Here is a 22,004-nt window from a genome sequence, read left to right as displayed (position 1 = left end):
AATCTGTTTCAGGATGTTAGGCAGCGAGACATTACCTTGCAGCTATATTGCATTTAGGACACATGGATGAAGTAAAATTCAGCTGCAGCGTTACATGGCTGCCCCAGATTCACTGCAGGCATAGAAAAGCATGCACTGCTATGCCCACAGCTTCAGTGACCAACTGCATAGGGGGAAGTGACTTGTATTGTGCTTGGTTTACAGTACATGCTTATGTAGCTACAACATGTAGAAGTGTGCTAGAGTCTGGAGGAAAGCCTCCATGTTGTAGTCACAGTTGTACTCCAGTATGCATTTTTGGCAATTTTTCCTTAACACTTCAAAGTATGCTATGGTCCATACACCATTGCATAGCCCTTTGTACACTGCATTTTCACTGCCACTAGCATGCCCACAGGGCATCCAGCTGCTGATGTCTGCCTTACATTTACTGTGGATCTTGGTTAGTGTTCACTCTGACCCTTCAGAAGTCAAGCTTTATGCCCACCCACAGGATGATCTGCTAGGGTCTCTGATGGACACCAATTTACAGAAAGCCGCCTTCCCTCCCCTGACGAAGGTGGAACCTACCAGTCATACTTCCTCCAGTTAACAGCCCATCACTGCCAGTGAGTAGTTCACGGCTGTGGGGTACATCACCATCCTCATCACATCAGACTCCACAGTTAGTAGTACCCAAGATTCAGTTGGGATTAGCATTTCCATTCTTTTGAAAAGACTGTCCCGAATCTGCACTGCAAACACTGCCTCACCTTGATCTTGGAAATATTTAAGGGGAATCGTCTGGTATTACCAGAATTAGTGGACATGTCTCTGATTCAGTCCATTCTAATGGTATTCCAGTTGATTATTTGCATGATTCCATCCTGATGCCTTTAGGTGTGATGAACGTCATTAGAGAGGTGAACATCATTAGAGAGGTGAAGAAGTCCACCACTAGGAAATCCTTCGTACCCGGGTAGAAGAGGGTTTCCTACTGGTGCCAAGGCAGATGACATGCCGTAAGAGTAGGAGTTCCACTGAACCTTCAGTATCTCAGTGAAGCTGTTTGGGGCAGGCTTTAGTTTATGCATCAAAGTTTGCCTGTCAGGCATTTCAGTGTGCCTTTCACTAGGTCAGACCCCAACTACTTTGAGAACAGTAAAAATGCATTTTTTGGAAGGTTCATTTTACCTGAGACCACCTAGAAAAAGGCTAGGTTACCTACACAGTTGTACTTCAGATCAGATTGTATTTCATTTAGAAGTAGTTGATTATCTCCAGCAATTTGAGTAACTTTTTAAGGAGCTGTTGTAAATTCTGTCCAGAAAAATTTTTCTGCGTGAAAAGAAAAATAATGCAGGTAGGAGTTTTGTAACAGATTTCTCAGAAGCATGCTGTTGCAGAAGGAAAGTGTCTGTGTTCTGTCTTAAATCGTCTTGAGTTTTCCTAGTTCAAGACTCTACAAGAAGATACCCCATTAGCTTCTCTACTCAGTCCAAGAATTGGTTCCAGACATTCCTATCTGGAACAGTGATACCACATCCTCATTCACTGCAGGAGTTATTTTTCAAATGGATAGATGGAAAGTCTGTCCCAGGAATCTCTCTGCGTCCTCCATCAGTAACCTGGAGTTTGACCATAGACTGAGCAGACTGTGTTTTGATAGCCTACTTTACTTCATCAGTTGTTGTGCTGCTGTCAACAAGAAACATCAGTTCAGCTCAAATTAATACCTTGACAGCCTTTCAGAGCAGTTTTCATCCCATTCATATTCTAATTACCTATATCCATACAAACTGCCAAGTAACTGTTACTTTCTGCTTTGCTGAATACAATAAACCTCTGCAAGGCACTGTTCAAGCAGATTTTGTTAGAAAAGCTGCTGCTTCAGCAGCATAGTTTGCACACATCTGCACAAGATATCTTACAACTTGCCTGTTGGACTGCTCTTCACACATTCTGCAGTTTGTTAGAAGCCCAGTCTAGTGGCAGGGCAGGTTTCAACATGATTGTGCTACAAGGGGGGGTCCAGTGTCCAGTCCACATGTAATCAAGTACAGTTTGGGATTCTGCCCTAATGTTGTGATTTATTGTTAGCTACCTAACCCTAAGAAGATAGTACTTCAGGGACAGGATTAGTATGACAGTAAAGTTTTCTTCCTCCTTCCCCCTGTAAGGAACGTTTGTGTAGAACTACTACACACACTGTGTTTCCTAGTGTTTAGCACGCTGTTATATTTGCCTTAGCACTCTATTCTCTATCATAAAGTATACTTTCCTTGCAGGGGTTTCAGACTTGAAAACTGAGACTGCTTGCCAGAAATATTTTTATGGAGGTTTTTACCATCTGTATTAGTGCCTTTATAGAGAAAAGGGATAGTTTTGGGGGGAAAAATTTGGACCAAGGCAAATCAGTTTGTTGCTAATCCCAGCTGTTAGGATTTAATGTTAATAGTGACCTTGCCTTGAAACTCTGCTTTTTAAGTATCTACTTTGCACAACTCTATCTTCTGAGTACTGCTGTTCTTTGTCAGTTGACTAAACAGAATTAAGGACAGGGATGTTCAAAAAAATCCCATATTCTGGAAACAGAATGAGTTATGAGAGAGCAAAAGCTTAACCAAAAATCAAAATCATATCACTGCATCTTCCCCCATCAGGCCATTTTGGAGGTTAGACCAGTTCAAAAAAAAAAATGACTGTAGTGCTGCTGGGACTTCAGTACTAGGACAATAGAGATTGAAGAAAATGCCTTCCAGTTTCTGTCCCTGATGCTCTTAAATTAAAATAGTTTTGACAGCAAGTAAAATATAACTAAAGCAGTTTTCAGATTTTCACTCAGTCTGTTTAGTGTACTTTACTGAATGCTCTTACGGGGCAAGTGTACTTTAGATATGTGGAAACCTGTGACTTAACATGGATAGGGCAGTTGCACTGAAGAAGATGGGGTGGTTGAAGTATGCCTTTCTTTTGAAGGACTTGGTATATTCCAGTTGGAGCTGCATTCAAAATCGCAATAGCTCGTCACTTGGGGCTGCTTTTAGTTGAAGGATGACTTCAGAACCTCTTCTTTCTGTTATTTATGTCACCATCATGTTGAATTTCACCGCTACCTTTTCATTTTTGACTGTTTCTGTATTAAACCTTGGGGTGGTTGTAACACTCCTCGAATATCATTCCTGTCTGTTCTACGGTCATCTTTTCAAGCACCAGTGTTTCTGCTGCATTCATTCCCTCATCAGAATGCATAATTGTACACTTATTTTGCCTTAAGGTCAAGCAGCCATCTGTTCATCCACTCTGATAGTCTCTCCATCCATGATTCCTTTATCACTGCTGGTAACGTTCAAACACAGGGTGAACATTCTACCTGTCCCTCTAACCTTTCTATTTGCATTTATGATCCATAACAATACTGAACTGTGAAAAAGACATCAGGTGAATAATAACCCATTCCTTGCTGAGCTTTTTGAATACATTTGTTCCCTTTTTAATTTCCATGGTCTGCTCATTTGTTTGTACACTTTCATAATCCCTTCTCCTGACTGAACAGAACTTAGACATAGAAAAGGTAAGTTTCTTCATAGAGGGCCAGTGTTGGAGTAGAGGGATAATGTTTTCACCAATAGCCCGTGGGACTTGAGTCCAGTTAGTGGTTCTGGTGCTTAACAGGTCTGTCAGGAAGGGTGTGCAAACTTATCCTGGAGACTAGGGGGGGGGGGTCAGATCTAGACATGCATATACTGCCACTGTCCCTTTAAGTTGGGACAGTGATGCAGAAGGGATAGCTGCCAGGCAGGCATTAAACGCATTAAGCCACTCATGGAGGTGCTAGCCTTCAGAGTCAATGTACAGAAACACGTTCATAACAGGAGGTCACTGGAGGTCTTAGCAGTGATTTGGATAGCTCATCTCCTGCCCAGGTGGGGTTACTTCATCCAGAAAATAATGCTGTCATTGTTGGGATGCTGACAGGAGGACTTCTTTATGGCTGCCTGAATGATGGCCCTGCAAACGGTTCTCATTTTGGCTGTAGGTGGAATATTCTAGAGTGGAAGAATGAGGCTAGAATGAGCAAACTTAGAGGTTGGTGGGCACAGGGTCAAAAATTACCAGAAAAACAATGCATGGACTTGTACATGTTTCCAGTGAGTACCGGCAGGTTGTTTACTAGATATAGTTTATGGATTATTTCTCTTTTATAGTTTTAACCTTTAACTTCTCTGGACAGAGGTTCTGTAGCCATCTCTGGTGTATTGAGTTGTGAAAGTCACTGAGAAGATTAATGGCAAATGAATATTTTTTCTTTTTCGTGATGTATACACATTTTTTCGTGAGCTGTAGGCTGTACAGTTTCCTTAGATTTTTTTTCCCCAGTATCCATCAGATCTATTCATTGGGTCTATATTTTATGTTCGAAGTTTGAAAACTTCGAACGTTAAATAATAAAATTTAAATGTTCAAAGTTTCAAACATCGAACATATAATAAAAATATTTAAAAAAAAACGGAACTTACCTGACTAGTGTAGGCAGGGGGCCAAGCCCCCCCTGCACCACCCACGTGGGGGGGCTGCACCCCCCAAACCCACCGCTCTTTAAATATACCAACTCCGAGACCGCACTATAGTACGGTAAAGGGAAGATTTCTCTTACTGCAATGTAGTGCGGTCTCAGAGTTGGTATATTTAAAGAGCGGGGGGTGTGGGGGTACAGGGGGGCTTGCCCCCTTGCCTACAGCCGTTACCTTTGGGTTTGAGTTTTTTTTTTTTTTTTTTTTTTCATGTGTTTGAAGTTTTATCGGACATTTAAATTCGAAATTTTAACGTTCTTCGTTATAAAACTTCGAACATATGATATAGACCCCCTATTCATTCCCCCTTATGAAATGAGAACAAAGCTTTGAAGTGGTGTTGCTCATTTCCCATCTGCTTGAGTGGTTGTGATTTCTTGTTATGTAGTTGCTTGTTTCTGGCTGCTTGCTACATGTTGTAGAGAAGCGTTAGCTCGAATGTAGTATCTTTTAGATGTTCATCGTGCATACAGCTGCAGTCATAACAGATGGGGTTCTCCTGCGAATTCCAAAGTCTAGGTCTATAAAAGAACCAGCCAGCGCCATTTTCTTTAGTCTTTCTTGCAAATTTGGAAAGTCTTCTTAAAAGCTAAGTACTCCGTTTAAGGAAACTTCCGGGGAAACTTTTTTTCTTGCCAGAGACGATGTCAGACAAAGTTAATAATTGTATTTCTTATGGGAAGCAATTTCCATTCCGTGCTACATTCAACACGAGGTCCGCAGCCTCTACCGACTGGTTACCGGCGACACATCTTTGGCGGTGTCTCCTAATGTGGACAGGTCCACCTCCACTCAAGGTGTCTTCAGACCTTCCTCTTCTTTCTCCATCAAGGCTTTCACCAAGTCTAAAGCTACCATGCACCCTAAGAGACCAGCTACACTGGGCCCATCTCCAGGCCCCATGCCTAAGAAACAGATGCTTAAAATGGCTGAGGATTTAATTACTCTAATCAGAGGTTCTCAGCCACCTCCTCTGATCAGGGCTCCATTATTTCAGAGCACTCTGATTATCAGGAACAGTCTTACTCCCCTTTTGAAGACTCTGATGCAGAGGAATCTATTCCTTCTGTATCCCCCCCCTGAGGATTACTCATTTGGTGAAACTCTGCATACCTTAGGGAACACTTCCACTGGGAAGGCCAGGATTATTCAGATTCCAAGAAAAGGCTCAGGGAATTTCTTTTGTTACCCCAGCACAGGCCTCTGGCTATACCTCCTGTCCTGGACATCCTAGATGATGTTTACTCGGAGGCCTGGGACTCTCTTCCTGTAGCTCCAGTTAAGCCTGACAGGTACTACAGGGTTCCTGACTCACACCAATTTCTATACAAAAGCCATGCTGCTGACCTAGAAACCATCTCACAGGGGCCCAAGGGAGTTAAGGCCTCCATTGCCAAAACCCATTGCCTTCGAGAGATTCCAGATCCTTAGAAAGGTGTTATCCATGAGGGCCTTAAACTGTCAGTTTCATATGCTAAAATACCAACAGTTTCTGTTATCTCAATTGAAAAGTAAAATGTCACGACCTGAACAACCAGACATGAAGGAGTTGCAGGATTTGATGCATAGTGCAGAACAAGTGGGTAAACATACCTTACAGTGTGGTTTTGATGCTCTAGAGGCCTCATGTAGAGCTGCTGTTACAGGCACAGTCATCCGTAGGCATGCCTGGCTCAAGGCCTGATCATGTCAAAGCTAAATTCTTCAAAAGGATGTACTATTTGGGGCAAATGCTGAGGAAGGGAAAATGGAGGAAAAGGCTAAATCGATGCAAACTGTGAAAGAATTTCTGCAGGTTCAACCCCACGTTTTAGTAGAAATTGGCCTTCCAAAACTGGTCCTTTCCTGCCACAGACAGACCCCAAAGAGGCAGATACAGGCCCGAGGGGCAGAGGACAAACACAAGGACAGAGGCAGACAATGGCAAGCTCCTACACAAAGAGGTGGTGAGGACAACTCGCAATCTTTCAGAAAGCAAAACCAATGACTTTCCCTTTGCATGCCAACCAGGTCTCAAATGGCAGCCCCTTAGGAGGAAAGCTGGCACTATTCTCAAAAATTGGCATATTGTCACAAAGGACAAATGGATCCTAAACATTATAAACAGAGGCTACAAATTCCATTTTTATACCCTTCCAAAATGAAAGGCATGCCAAACCTGCCACACAATCAAAGGGCAGAGGCACAAAAGCAAATTTCAGATCTTATAAACATGAAAGCTATTCAAGAGGTACCTACACACGAACAAGGTCAAGGTTTTTATTCCAGGCTATTTCTGGTGCCAAGGAAGGGAAAAGATTGGAGACCTATTTTGGATCTTTCCATCCTAAACACATTCCTACTCGTACCAAAATTCAAGATGCTCACTCTACAGCAACTTCTTCCCATGCTGGGCAAGGAGTCTTTGCTGGTAATATTGGACCTCAAGGAGGCATACCTGCATGTCCCAATCAGACAAAATTGCAGAAGATACCTCAGATTTCTTGCAGGTTCAACCCATTATCAATTCTCTGCATTGCCCTTTGGTTTATCTACTGCGCCCAGAGTATTCACGAAATGCCTGGCATCAGTAATTGCCTACTGCAGACTTCAAGGGATACAAATATACCCTTATTTGGACGACTGCCTGATCCAAGCAGACAGCAAGCACATTCTTCTGAAACATCTGGCTTATGTAATAATGTTATTAAACTCTCTAGGATACACAGTCAACAAGAGAAATCAAGACTAATACCCTCTCGGAAGATAATTTTCCTGGGTGCCAATTTGGACACAAACACCCAGATGGCCTACCTCACGCCAGAGAAGCAGGGGCAACTAATTCAATATTTCAGAACACTGGCAAATTGCACCAGGCTGACTGCAAGGAAAATCCTGCAGGCTCTGGGATTCATGGCATCTTGCATCTTACTAATCCCATGTGCAAAGCTGCATATGAGAAACTACAATGGTACCTAAAAACATATGGTCTCAACACAGCCACAGTTTGGAAACAATAATACCACTACTTCCATGTCTGCAAAGGAATTTCTGTGGTGGGCTCAAGCATGCCAAACAAACACAGGTCTTCCATTCAGCAAGCCTCAAGCAAATCAAGTCATCACAACAGACGCCTCGGACTATGCTTGGGTGCATTCAGGGCAAATGGACCCAAAAGAAAAGCACCTTCACATCAATCAAAAGAAATGCTAGCAGTGATAAATGCTATTATAGCTTTCAAGGACCTTCTACAACCAGGTCAGCTATTGATAAGAACAGACAACACCACAGTTATGTGGTACATAAACAAGCAGGGAGGAACACATTCTTATCCCCTATGCAGACTGGCCATGTCACTTTGGAACATGGCCATGGACCTAAATGGAACTACAAGCACAGTACTTGCCAGGCAAGGAAAACACGCTGGCAGACAACCTAAGCAGGAATATGACAGATCCACACGAATGGAAGTTGCATCCAAAAGTTTTTACAGAAATAATCCAAGAATGGGAAGGCCAGACATAGATCTCTTTGCCTCCCACAAAAATCATCAATTGACAAAATTCTGCTCAAGGATCTTCCATCCAAAGGCCTGGAGAGTGGACGCTCTCTCTTTCAGTTGGACATCAATGACAGTTTATGCCTTCCCACCTCTTCCTCTGCTGCCCAAAGTCCTATTGAAGACCAGAGCAGACAGACCAAAGATGATCCTCATTGCTCCGGACTGGCCAATGCAACACTGGTACCCACTCCTGAGGAGCCTGACGCATTCCCCACCATGGACCCTGCCTCTAATGCCTCTTCTTCTGACTCAGCACAGCTTCAAAACTCTTCACAGTCAGCTGAAAACACTCAATCTAGCCACATGGAAGATTCCTTAGCATCGCAGCAGGCCCTGCTCTCCAAGGAGGTGCAGGATGTCATTTTGGAGGCCAGAAGGCCATCAACTAGAAAAGCTTACTCTGCAAAATGGAAACATTTTTGTGTTTGGAATGACAAAAAGGGCCAGTGCCCTGGAAAACTGAATTTACCTCAAATACTACAATATTTGGCTGAACTGCTAAGCAGTGGACTTTCGTTCTCCTCCATCAAAATCCATGCCTCCGCCATTTCTGCAGAATACAACACTGATCCACCTTTATTCTCTCACCCTCTATTAAGACAGTTCCTCAGAGGGGCTAAGAATTTAAGACCTCCAAGAAAACAACCAATACCTGCTTGGGATCTTAATTTCATTCTGGAAAAACTGACTTTGCCTCCTTTTGAGCCAGCTGCCTCATCAGATTTACAATATTTGTCCTGGAAAACAGCTTTCCTTCTGGCTATCACTTCAGCTAGTAGAGTTTCAGAACTACAGGCTCTTATGGCTGTCCAGCCTTTTATCATCTTCCATCAGGACAGAGTTTCATTCAACCAACCGTCCTTTATGCCTAAAGTGGTATCCAGGGTAACTTTAAATCAGGCCATACATTTACCTACCTTCTATCCTAATCCTCAAAACAAAGGGGAGAGATTACTGCATTCCTTGGACATCCACAGACAACTGCGTTATTATTTGGACAGAACAAAACCTTTCAGAAAATCAGAACAGCTTTTTGTGGCCTTAGGAGCTCAAGGAAAGCCAATATCCAAACAGACAATCTCAAAATGGATAGCCCACTGCATACGCTTTTGCTATTCCTTTCATGGCAAAACTGTACCTACAGACATTAGAACTCATTCTACCAGGGCCACAGCCACCTCTGCAGCCTTCCTCAGAGGAGTTCCTACCAAGGATGTTTTAGAAGCAGCCACTTGGAGTTCTGTGCATACCTTCTCCAAGCACTACAACCTACCATTATACTCCAAATCTAGAGCAGGCTTTGCCACTGCAGTCTTGCAGGGCATTTTGGCTCCTCCTAGCTCCACCTAGTGCCTACCACCCCTTTCTTAGCTTTGGGATTCTACCCATCTGTTATGACTGCAGCTGTATGCACGATGAACATAGTACAGTTTTGTACCTACCATAAATGTAGATGTTTGCTAATACAGCTGCAGTCACCTCCCTCCTTCCCCTCTAGGGGTATTTTTTATGGTGTATTTGCTTGCAGCTACTGGTCTTTGATTATATTGCATTGCATTATTACATAATTTTATGTATTGCCTTCTTTCTGGGGGCACCTGACATCTGGGGCAAGAAAAACTGAAGAAAATGTCGTTGGCTGGTTCTTTTATACCTCAGGGAAGAAGCGGCGACAACGGACCTAGACTTTGGAATTCGGCCGACCGAGGACCCGCCTGATGGCAGGAGAACCCCATCTGTTATGACTGCAGCTGTATTAGCACTCGAACATCTACATTTATGGTAGGTACAAAACTGTACTATTTTCTTTTCGTGGTCCATTTCCCAGTCCCACCGCTTGAGCCTCATCTCTCCCAGCTGCTTCATAGGACCCATTTGTTCCCCCATGGGTAAGAGTCCCATGCCTATTCTTTCTTGGATACCAGAGGATCAGACTAGCTGTGAGTGAGAGTAGGAGTTTTGGGGTAAAACCTAGCCTCCGTGTGCAGGTGCCTAAATGTGCTGAAAAAGGGGCTGAGGTGCAGTGCTGTGTAATCAATGTCCATACATCAGTGTACAACTTAATCAAAGTCAAGGCCCCCTTGTAAGTTACACCTTAGAGTGTGAGCCCTTGTCTCCACCGGGATGTTAACCCCAGAGAGTATACACATTTTCCACCCCTCATTCTGAGAAGAGGTGAGTCAGTTCCAACAACTTAACTGAGTTGCTGATCAAATTCTGATTGCCTAAATCCTGGTCTGGGCTTTATCTGTCTCTGAAATTGCAGCTTTTTGGAGAAAAATTAGGTTTTTTTTTTAATAATTCTTATCCTTGCTGTACTGAAGTTCAGAAAAACAGTAAGAATAATAAAGTAAGGGGACTGTAGGAGGTATGATGTTTCTGTATAGTGAGGCACAGGAATGCTTTCCCCCTGAAAAAAAGCTTTTTAATTAAATTTTTTGGATGTATGTTGCATAAAACTGAATGTTCAAGTACTATTGCAGCAATCCTTTTTTATTTAGGGATGGTGATTCAAACAGTACAGCACAATGGAGAACATGATTTGTTTTTTTTTTTTTGTTTTTTTTTTTCAAAACGTTTTGGAAGCTGTACATCTTTATTCATTCTTTACCATAACTTATTCTTGAGTGCTTGCATTTTTTTTTTTTGGTTTATTGTAAGTTATACTTGTTCAATGATTTTTGTGTACATGTCAACTAATGTATTGAAAGGCGCCTTTAAACTCATTATTTACATGAAGCTAAGAAAGGAAGTGTATCAGAATTTGTGTTCCTGAAATTGATTTTATATTTTTCATATTGCTTTCTTTTTTGTCTTTAGGAGGGAAGCAGTCCACCAGGTAGCAACCAGGGTGTTAAGATCACGTCTGACCAACAGAAAAAAAGCAGCTTTTTCCGATGTGCTCTTCTTTGAGGGACACTGCCTTAATTCAAGCAGCAGCTTGAGTGATGTAGGACTGCACCTATTTTGAGAGTGCTTCTTCTATACATGTGTGTGCACTCTTACTTTCCAGCAAGCCCTGCCTCATTTGGAGTGGTACAGAGAGGTTAAACCCACGGGTTTTTTCACTTTGTTTAGTAACCGTCTTACCTTGTTCAGCCTTGGAGATGGAACAAGTACAGATTAACATATTCTTCTGCGCTTCTGTGTCTTGTAACAGCCCTGCAGTTTCTAGTCATATGGAGACATCAGTCAGAAATTATTTGTACCTTGTGACAATCATCTCTGGTTTTTCTTAAGTTTGGGATGTCTGTGAAGTAAGATTTTTTCTCAGAGAAGGGCAGAATTAATTTAAAATGGTAAAAGTATTGTTGAATTTTTATGTAATGCATAAGAAAACATTCCATGGTGTAAATCCGGAAAAAAATGAACATTTAGTATTTTCCATTATTCTGATTAGCCTGTGGAGTAAAAATTGAAAGCGGTGTAAAAAAAATGTCTACAGAGCTGCCTGTACAGTTTTAACTTTGTATCTAAAGTGAGCCAGTTTGGTAAGGTATTCTGTAATTAGCTGACAAACATATCTGGTGTTCCCTGCCGCCCACTGGAATCATAATGGTCTGCTATGTTTACACTGAACTGTGCACTTCAAGGGAAAAAATATATATAAATAAATTAAAGCTGTTTTATTAAAGCTGAACAATTTTTATGCTTATTGGTGTTTAAAGTACCATTTTGTATAGTACAGTTTTTCAGATGAAGAACCTGGCCCACCAAAATTAAGCCGTTTTATTCCTTTCATTTCTACAGATTGGTCACTAGTTATCTAACCTGCAGTGTTGGTCATTTCTTGCTTAACTGTTCCGTACACAAACTGCTTTAATTTTAGCCACAGCTTACTGTTCCCACTGGTAGAGTTCTCAGCAAAAGGAAAACCCGAGATGAATGTTGTGATTCAGAAACAGTAGAGTACTCTATGAACAGAAAGATGCAATAAATTAGTTTGTAACACGGAGATCTGCCACTTTAAAAAGTTGTCCAACACTGAATGTAAAGCCATGGCGATGTCTGCATTTGTAAGCACTGACCGACTTTACAGCTTCAAACCAAATGCAAGAAATAGTAATAGCTGTTGTCACCCAACTTTTGTCATAGTTTAAAAAAATGTTCCAGGCAACAGCTTAGTTGTGCAGACTTTTGTTTGCTTTGAGTCCCAGGAGAAAAAAAAACTCTGGTATTTCTTGCATAGTGCAAGTGACCTTTCTTACATTTAATTTCCACCCAGAAATGCATCAAAAAATGTTGAATGGGATCAAAATTGTATTGTATTGCTGTTGCTAGATTTCAGGAGGGAGTGTCCTAATCACTTCAAAAGGACAGCTGCAAGGGTGTGTTGTGAAAGTAGGGAAATCATGTGCACATATTTTGGAATGTTTAAAGCTTTAAGTGCACATAGTAATACAGATAGCCCCTTTCCTCCTGATACTCACCCATTTTTGCTGTGTACATAAATGCTGTTCCCATGATTCAGTGCATATACCACATGACTTGCTGAGTTATTTATAGATTGTAAAATGTGGGTGCTCTGGGGTGTAAATCACAAAATGTGGATGCTGTCTGGGGTGTGTCTGAAATTAGATTGCAAAAAGAGACATACTCTTGATTTTTGAGCCAGATTATAATTTCTTTTCTTCTGTATTCTGACAATGGTAAAGTTATAAATTTGGTACCCTTGAGGTTTTGGTTATATAAATTTGTTGTATGTTTGTAATGATAAAATAAATGCTAGTCTTCAAATAAAATGTTTGTTTAAAACTGTTAACTGAAGAAAAATAAAATATCTGTGCACAATTGTTTTGAAGACAGTTTAATAGCCATGCAGAGTACATTCAACGTGTTTGTCTGATGTGTTGTTTAAAACTGACATTCCATTAGGAGACTTGCAATTCTCCCATTGTATCTTAAAATAACTTCAACAGGTACTTCTAAGTACAAAGCTGACGACCTGTAGAGTCCGGAATGCATTTTATAGCCAGGCCATGTTCCAGTAAAGTGGTTTAGCTGCATTGTATTGGTCTGTTTTTTACACATGTAGATTTTTCTTTGTTTTTACTACAGTTAGGGTTTTTGTCATAGTTTAATTTGGTTATAGTATTATCAGTTGCATGTTCCACTAGCAGTAACTTCGTTAGTACCTTAAGTATAGAATATGTATGGCACAATAAATTTTGTTCAGAATTTTTTGTGACATGGTAGTGGTGATGTAGATCTTACACCGTTTGAATTGTCATTTCTGTTAGTGCCTTATGTTGTCAGCTGCATATTGCATACAGAGAAAAAAGAGCTGTCAAGGGTCCCCACAAGCCTCAAGCTAAAGAGCTGAGGGCTGATTTTGGGAGCACATGAGGAAATAGGAAGAACAAATGATGTGGTTAGTTTAGAGTAAAAGGATAGCTGGACTTCAGCAGCAAGGGGGGAACGGCATAAAAGAACAGGCGATGGGAGATGGGCAGTTGAGGAAGATATAAAAGAGTAGGGAGCCTAGTGGAGCCATTTCATAAAGTATAGTAATAACTTCACCCCATAGAGGAAAAAAGTTAAGGGTTACATACTTGAAAAGGGAGGGAGAGCGTAGTTAAGTCAGCAGCGATAGTGGGGACCATGAGTGGGAGACAAAGACCTTAAAGGGAGGGAGGAGAGTACTGGACATGTGTGAGTAAAATACCATTAATGGGGAACTACAAAATATAGCAGAGTTTGGTTGGGGCTATTACGAACGGAAAGGAAGATCTTGGTGAAGGGTAATGACTGTAGTAGTAGTCACATGATACTGAAGACAGACCGGAGAGAGAAGTAGTTGGATCCAGCTTACTCAGAAAGGTGGGCAGGCTTAAAAAGCAGGCCTAAAGGAATTTGTTCTGTCTACAGCCCTTTTATAGTGATATGTGTTGGGGCAGGAGAGTGAAGGGGTGGGGGAGTAGAACAGAGGGTATCGACAAAATATATGAGTAAAACTTGAGCAAAAATAAGAGTAGAGGGTATTTGGTTACTGTTAAGAGATAGAAAAAAATGAGCCTGTTGCAGACTTCAGTGAAGTAATTGGACATGCTATAGGAATGATGGAAACTGGACTGTGTAACACAGGAACTATGATATGGAGAGGCCAGGATACCAGGTGAATAGAACATGGGAGGAGAAGGGAAAAGTGTATGTGAGGTGAGAATTGGGGTGTGTTAATAAGGCAATATGCAAGGAGAATGTGATGAGCAAAACAAAAATTGTAAGGCCTTTAAATGAGATAGTAAAGTCTTACATCCTTTGATTGGTCACTGTATGGAAATATCCAGATTCAAAGGTAGAAGGTGACTTTGCATTTTACTTGTGTAAAGTGCTACGACAAAAAGAAAAGAGAGATGGTGCCATAGCTGCACTGGAATTTATCCCCTTCTCTTAAAAGGTGATAATAGGAGATCATGGGAGTGTTAGCACAGGCAACAACAACATGCTGTATGCAGTACTGACCAGTGCTGAAGGGAAGGAACGTGAAATAGAGGGAACAATAATGAGTATGCCGTAGCCTGGTTGACAGACTGGGAGAAGAGAACTGTAGTAATAAATGATATTTTGGGGACTCTAGGTTAGAGTTTATGCAAGGGAAGGTGGTGGGCAATATGGAGGTGTTTAGCAGCAGTGGATAAGCTGTGAGTATATGTATTCTAGGGGAGTAATAGGGATTGGAACAGAGAAAGCCAAGTTAAGATGCAGGGGACTAGAGGACGTGCCATATGCAGAGAGGCAAAGGGAGTGTCACTTTTTCACCAGATATGGAGAGTGGTAATTATAGCATGGGTTTATAAGGCATTTAGGAGAGAGTGTGAAAGGATTATTCTGGAAAGGAAGGATAAGGCAGGAAGGAGGTGGACCAGATCAAGTAACTTTGGTTAATCTTTATCAGAAAGCACTTTCTTTTTTTTATATACAGATAGTGATTGGCAGCTGGGATCTGTTACAGAGACTGATGGTAGAAACAGTGACTACTGGAGGGATTTTAAGGCAGCTTGGGATTCCTGGAACAGCTGGATGGAGAAACTGCTGTAGGTTAGTTGCATCACTCAGGTAGCCTAGATATAGAAAGCATATGAACTGAAGGGAGGCAACAGTTGAAAGGATGGGCGGCAGGGAACAGAGGTGCTAACTAGACCTAGGTTGAACCATGGTGAGCAGTAGTCATGCAGAAAGGTGAAGATTAACAGGTGATTGGTAGCATACTAACATATATACTCAAAAGGAGGCGCACAGGTAATTGTACAGTCATAGAGGTCACTAGCACAGCCTCACATATAGTACTGACTCTCAGTCAATAAACACAAAAATGACTAAAGTGATGGAAGTGCTGAATTATATTAATTATATTTGACAAAGTCAGTCATTAGTATTTTACACTACTAGGGGAAATTTGGCCAAGGCATCAGGGAATCTCTACTCTTTTTGATAGGTGCCATGGGATCTTTTGCATCCACCTGAACTATCACCAGCTCAAGGAGATGGGACCTCAGTTAATGTCTCGTCTGAGGGACAACACACTCAGAAGTACACTGCAGTGTCGGCAATCTATCTATGTAGTGTGGGAATAGAAACCACAATTTTCTTCACCAAAGGCAAATGTACTACCAGTTGCTGCAGTGACACTTTAGACACTGAAAACATTCTCATGGGAGGAGAGGAGTCTGTGGTGGCAATGTAATATAAAAGATACCACATAGTCAAGGAGAGATGGGATAAAACCTAGAAGAAAACAAAGGGACAGGTTCAGATCCCAATGTTAGAAAGCATTCCTGTCTGATAAAGTCGTAGGACCATAGAGTGCAGTTTGACAGAAGGCTGCAGGAGAGTCTTAAGATTAGTAAGAAAGTAGGAGGTGCAAGGTGTTGGTTGGTACAGTTTAGACAAATTACAAGCTCATGTTCTACAAGATTGTTGTCATCTGTGAACATTTTACCCCCATTAGACCGTCTTGGTGTAATATACTTCACTTCTATTTGGTTTTGTTGCAGGTTGCACTGCACTGTGACTGATGTACCGGCAGTGTTAACCAGATAGCTTTTAATGGAATCTGTCAGCCTAGCCACTCCACATTGGAGCGAATAAAGTATTTACTTTCAGAAGGTGTATTGAGTTGGGAAAGTTAAAGTAACATTAACTTGTTAGCCTATATTTATCTGAAATGGACACCAAGGCAGTGCCTTACTTTTCTTCAACTGGCAGCTGAAATGAATTCACAACTGGTGATTATGATCTGATTGGATTTACAGCCAGGGAGGTGCTTGGTTGGGGATTATACACCAGAGTTCACAGCTTTAGGTAGTCTTAGATATGTAGTCGTTAGACACGATCAAACCGTGGTGTGTACTGAGACATAATGTTGGTGATTCAAATACACCTGAGATGGTCACATTAGGTTTTTTGAATTTATAAGTAAAAGTTGAGAGTAAAAATTTTAGTTTTCTGCAGGACAACAGCATTCCAAATATTTTAACAGTTGCACTGGGAAAATGTTCCTGCTGTTTTGTCACAGAAAGAATGGGACCAGGTGATTGGAATACAGTAGTTGGTGCAAGAAATTTGGCAGGCTTTCACATGCAACAGTAATCAACCATTACTTAGACAAGCTGTCTTCAACTTTGAGCTTCATGACCACCTAATTTCTTGTCTTTTAAAATGGCATAAGTGGTTCATGTGCTGTCTTTTATTCCATGCAAGTTTTTGTGTAGGTTGTAACAGGAGTTGCCCCTCTCACTTTACAGTTTTGATTTTGTGTGGGTATGTGTTTTATAGAGTTTGCTCCTTGTGTTACTTAGCCTGAGTAAAGAGGAATTATGTCCTGTGCTAGATGATTTTCTCTTTTTTTTTTTTGACCAGATGTTCTTTAAAATGTATAACGTAATTAGGGACTGACATTTTGGTAGGCCATGTTACTGAGCAAGGCTTATATGGTGTCTTTGTAATTCTATTTCCTATAAACAGAAACCACAAGCATGGCTTGAACTTTCACCTTCCATGCATTTGTTGCATTTAGACAAGCATGGAGTGCACAGTATTGTATTTGAAAATCACATTTTAAGAAAAAGCTTTGCTGCAGTATGATAAAACTCCTCTGGAATGTATTGTATTACCAATATAATTGGAAGTGCATAGGTACTGTATTCTGCTGCTGTTTTTGAATTTTGATAAACTCTTTGTAATATGAAGAAAGAACAGGTTGTGATTCATTGAATATAGATTTTTCTGAACCATTAAGGTTGTTGTCATATTAACCAAAAGTGCTTATTCTGTAATGTTTATGTTCTTGTAAAGCAGAGACGTGTAAAATTCCGCCTTTAACCCATGTGTCTAATTAGTGGTACATTTAAAATTTTCATTAAACATTTATAGTAGCTATTTCTCTATAAAGGAGTTCATTTTGCCTGCCCCATGGAATTTGAAGAAGTAACCTGTCATGGTTGTGCAAATTCAATAACGTCACCATAACCGGTTTCAGAAGTAAAATATTTGACAGTTTGTTGAACTTTCATTTTACAGATTTTAGTGTGTGTGTGTATTAGTAAGAAAGCAACAAAACACTGTATGCAGATAAGAGGACGTTTCATTTTAAAACTGTTTGTGTGCTTTGTTGTTTACTGTCTTTGATTTGAAACATTATCCTTGGCTTGTTTAACTAGTATTTTGGTGCTGTCATACCTTTCTAATTGCTAAGATAGATAAAGCAGATGGGATATGGCCTATGTGCTTATTAGCTGTTATGAGGAGTAAAGATTTACTCCAGGAACACATTTGCGGTCTTCAGTGTCATGTTTTTATGTCACCCAATGGCTTAAGATGTTTGATTTTCATTTCTACTGCAGAGATTTCTTTGATTAGCTTAATTCATCAAGACGTTGACCCAAGAAAAATAAATAGCAGTATTATTTTCAGTAAAGCTAACTCAGTTGAGCTGTTTTAGTACACCAACCTACCTGTTAATGTATTTGGCAGTTTTAGAGGTTCCTTTCTTTCAGGGATTGATTTTTTACTGAAATTTAAAAAAAAGGGGAGGGGAGTAATAACTATAACTAGTTCAGTAAAGTATTTAACTTAACAGCTATTACACCGTTAATAGGCAAACATATGTTTGATTGTTTTTTATCTTTAGTTGGTAAAATAGATGGGTAGGCATCAGTATGGAAAGATGTAGTAGTCTTACCTGAGCTTTTGATATCACTATGTAAAATCATTTGACCTGATAGTGGTGAGGGCTAACATAATTCTGTAAAGAGCTATGCCCCATGTCTGTGCTAAGTTATTTTTGTTTTCACTTTTGAGCTTGGACTTCGTCGCATCAGATGATCTTTAGTATAGATGCATTTCCATTACCAAAATAAAAATGAAACTGGTTATCTTTTGATTACCTGGATCAGTCTGGTGTGTTCTCTGGTGTATTGCTGCAGGTTGTGTGTTTTTTCTGGATCCCCATTATAGTTCTGAGACTTGTAAATGCAAGCCCCGGAATTATGAAAAAAGTACTATGATAGAGGAGAAAAGTGACTGTCTAACATTGCTGCTCTCCTTTAAAGTTTTTTTTTTTCTTTGCAGGGGAGCAAGCTCCCTGCACCCCTGATGTGGTGGGCAAGCCCCACATATACCCAGACCTATATATACACCAATGCTAAGATTGCCATACCTCGGATAAAAGGTAAAGTTCTGAAATATGTTAGTCGTGGATTTCATATGTTTGAGTTTGCATGTTCATTTAGTTTCACTGATGTTCATCGTGTTTCACTGTTGCAGTCATCACATTTATGTTATCTGCCTGCAGGTAGCCCTCAGCCGGCCTGAATACCAGAGTCTTCTGATTTCTGCGTCGGATGCTGTCTCTTCTTCCATGACGTCAGGTCATCAGGTGTATAAAACATGCAGCCAACGCCTTTACATCAGTCTTTCTTGCCATGCAGTGCCCAAAGCAGAAGCAGTTAGCAAGTGCTAGTCGGCCGACTCCAGAAATTTTCGATTTCGAGTTTCAGATCCAAAGTCTTCAAAAAAATAAGTACCCCATTGGGGATCCTTTTTTCTTGCTCTAACCGATGTCAGAAAAAATGTAAAATTGTCTTGCCTGTGGAAAGCAAATACCTCATAGAGATTTTCATTCTTACTGCGTCATCTGTTTAAGCCCAGACCACGACGTCCCTCACTGTCATTTTTGTGCCTTGTTCAACGCCCAAACTATTCGTCGCCAGGCTATTTTTGTAGCTAAATACTTTTGTTCTCGATCTATCTACTCCGAAATGGCTTTGTAAAGCCATCCGACTACTGATCTTCCGAAAAAACGTAAGGATAAATACAGAGACAAGATCGCATAGGTCCAAAACTGCCGACGACTCTTCATTTAAGCTAGTTGCCAGTCCACCGGTACTCAGTGAGGCGCTTTCCAGCCCCTGATACCCTCTACTACAGATTCACAGGCCTCTGCTGAGACCCTTTTGAAGTCTGGTATGCCACGAGATGCTGCTTCGACTATGGAACCTGCAGATGTCTCTACTTTGGATAGGTCCGGAGCCGCTGTGCAGGTACCGGCTTCTAAGGGTCTATTCAGGCCTACTGATTTTCATATTAAACAGACTGCTTTGTTTCCAACTAGAAGTACCAAATTACTCAAGCCGAAAACTCGCACTACACCTAGAAAACCGACTATCAAACCGCTGACTCAGGCCCATATGCCTCAAAGACAAATGCTTAGATTGGCTGAAGACCTTATTACCTTAATTAGGGGAAGCCAGCCTTCCCCCTCTGAGACCTAGAACTGATTTTCTTTCTGATTCTTCTGATCAGGAATCTGATATTTCTGCTCCTTCTGATTACCAAGATTTGCCCTTATCTACTTATGAGGATTCTGATACAGAGGATTCCATTCCCTCTGCTTCCCCTCCAGAAGATTTTTCTTTTGGTGAAACCTTGTGTATCCTTAGGGAGCATTTCCGCTGGGAAAGCCAGGACTGTTCAGCATCCAAAAAGAGACTTAGGGAATTCTTACTCCTTTCTCAGCACAGGCCTCTAGCTATCCCTCCTGTTCTGGCTATTGTAGATGCTTGCTAATCTAGCCTTACCCCAGACACTTTACCTCCAGCTCCCAGAAAACCTGACAGGTACTACAGAGTACCAGACTCTGTCAAGTTCCTCTTCAAAAATCCTACTGCAGATCCAGAGACTATTTCCCAAGGAGCAAAAGGCATTAAGGCTACTGCTGCCAAAAATCCTACCCCTTCCGATAGTGAGTCTAGAGCCTTAGACAGATGGAGTAAGAAGGTTTACACTTCTGCTACTTTGGCCATTTGGGCTTTAAATTGCCAGTTTCATATGTTAAAGTATCAGCAGCATATTATGGGACTAAAACAAAAAATGATGTTGATTCCTGACTGTGCTGAACACAGACTTGCAAGATTTAATGCATTCTGCAGAACAAGTTGGTAAACATACTTTGCAATGTGGTTTTGATGCTTTAGAAGCATCTTGCAGGGCTGCTGTCACTGGGTCTGTACTTAGAAGGCATGCTTGGCTTAAGGAACAAAACTTGCCAGATCATGTTAAAGCTAAACTACTGGATGCACCCTTAAACCAAGACTGCTTTTTTGGCAACAAAGCAGAGGAAGTACTCAAAAAGATGGAGGAAAAAGCTAAATCTATGCAAACTGATAAAGATTTTCTACAAGTACAGCCTCCCAGATTCAATAGGCAGTGGCCTTCAAAGAACTGGTCATTTCCAGTCCCTTCCAGGCCTTCGCACTCCAAACCCAGGAACAGCAGACCACCAAGACTTCAGTCTCAGGCTACGCATAGATCTAAGCAGTGGGGGGCTTCCACTTCCAAAGCAGGGAGTAGTAAGCCACCCCCCTACGGAAAAATGTCACAGTGACTTAACCTTAACCCTCCCAAGCCTTGCTCAGCTACTTGCTCCTTTAGGAGGAAAGCTCTCCCTGCATGCAAAAAACTGGGAACTCATTACCCAGGGCAAATGGGCTTTTGAACATAGTTTTCCAAGGATACAGATTCCACTTCCACGCACTCCCAACCCCAAATGGTTGGCCAGACCTCCTCCCAAATCAGTGGACGGAGGCCCAACAGCAGGTTCTCTCTCTTCTCAGTATCAGGGCTATTCAACTGGTCCCAGCAGAACTAAGGGGACAAGGTTTTTATTCAAGACTTTTTCTGGTACCCAGAAAAGAAAACTCCTGGTGTTCTATCCTGGACCTCTCTATTCTCAACACCTTTCTGGTGGTTCCAAAATTCAAAATGCTAACTCTTCAACGGCTTCTTCCTATGCTAGCCAAGGGTGCCTGGCTGGCAACCCTAGACTTAAAGGAAGCTTACCTGCACATCCCAATAAGGGAATCCTGCAGACAATACCTACAGTTCAGGGCGGGCTCCATGCACTTTCAGTTCTCTGCACTTCCCTTTGGCTTATCTACTGCACCCAGGGTGTTCGCAAAGTGTCTAGCTCCAACCATTCCATTTTGCCGGCAGAGAAATATTCAAGTTTACCCATACCTAGACGATTCTCTGATTCAGGCTGAAAGCCAGGACTTGCTATTACAACACCTGGCATTTGTAAAGAAACTTCTAACCTCACTGGGGTACACCATCAACGAAAATAAATCTCACCTAGTACCCTGCCAACAGATTGTATTCCTGGGAGCAAGCTTGAACACAACTTCCCAGATGGCATTCCTCACTCTGGAGAAACAAGTTCATTTGGAAACCTACTTCAGACTATTGACCACAAAAACCCAGATATCTGCAAGGACAGTACTGCAAGCTCTAGGGTTCATAGCCTCTTGCATTCTGCTAATTCCATATGCAAGACTGCATATGAAAAAGCATCAATGGTATCTAAAAAGTTTATGGTGTCAACATTCTCAGGACCTGGAAACAATGATTCTCAT

At 41.3% G+C, this 22,004-nt stretch overlaps 1 protein-coding gene across 1 annotated transcript in view; it reads left to right on the top strand.

Moving 5' to 3' along the window:
* Positions 1 to 12,887, top strand: part of RAB8A (RAB8A, member RAS oncogene family) — a 902,849-nt gene extending 889,962 nt beyond the window's left edge. The window contains exon 8 of the mRNA XM_044090710.1: positions 10,915 to 12,887. Coding sequence (XP_043946645.1) covers positions 10,915 to 11,007 — 93 coding nt within the window. The 3' untranslated portion in view covers positions 11,008 to 12,887. The remainder of the gene's footprint in view (positions 1 to 10,914) is intronic.
* The last annotated feature ends 9,117 nt before the right edge of the window (positions 12,888 to 22,004 follow it).

Source organism: Protopterus annectens, chromosome 13.part0, assembly GCF_019279795.1.
Source record: "Protopterus annectens isolate FY-2018-M chromosome 13.part0, PAN1.0, whole genome shotgun sequence".
NCBI lineage: Eukaryota > Metazoa > Chordata > Ceratodontiformes > Protopteridae > Protopterus > Protopterus annectens.
The sequence above is the reverse complement of the archived record's forward strand: the minus strand, read 5'-3'. Positions and strand labels throughout refer to the sequence as shown.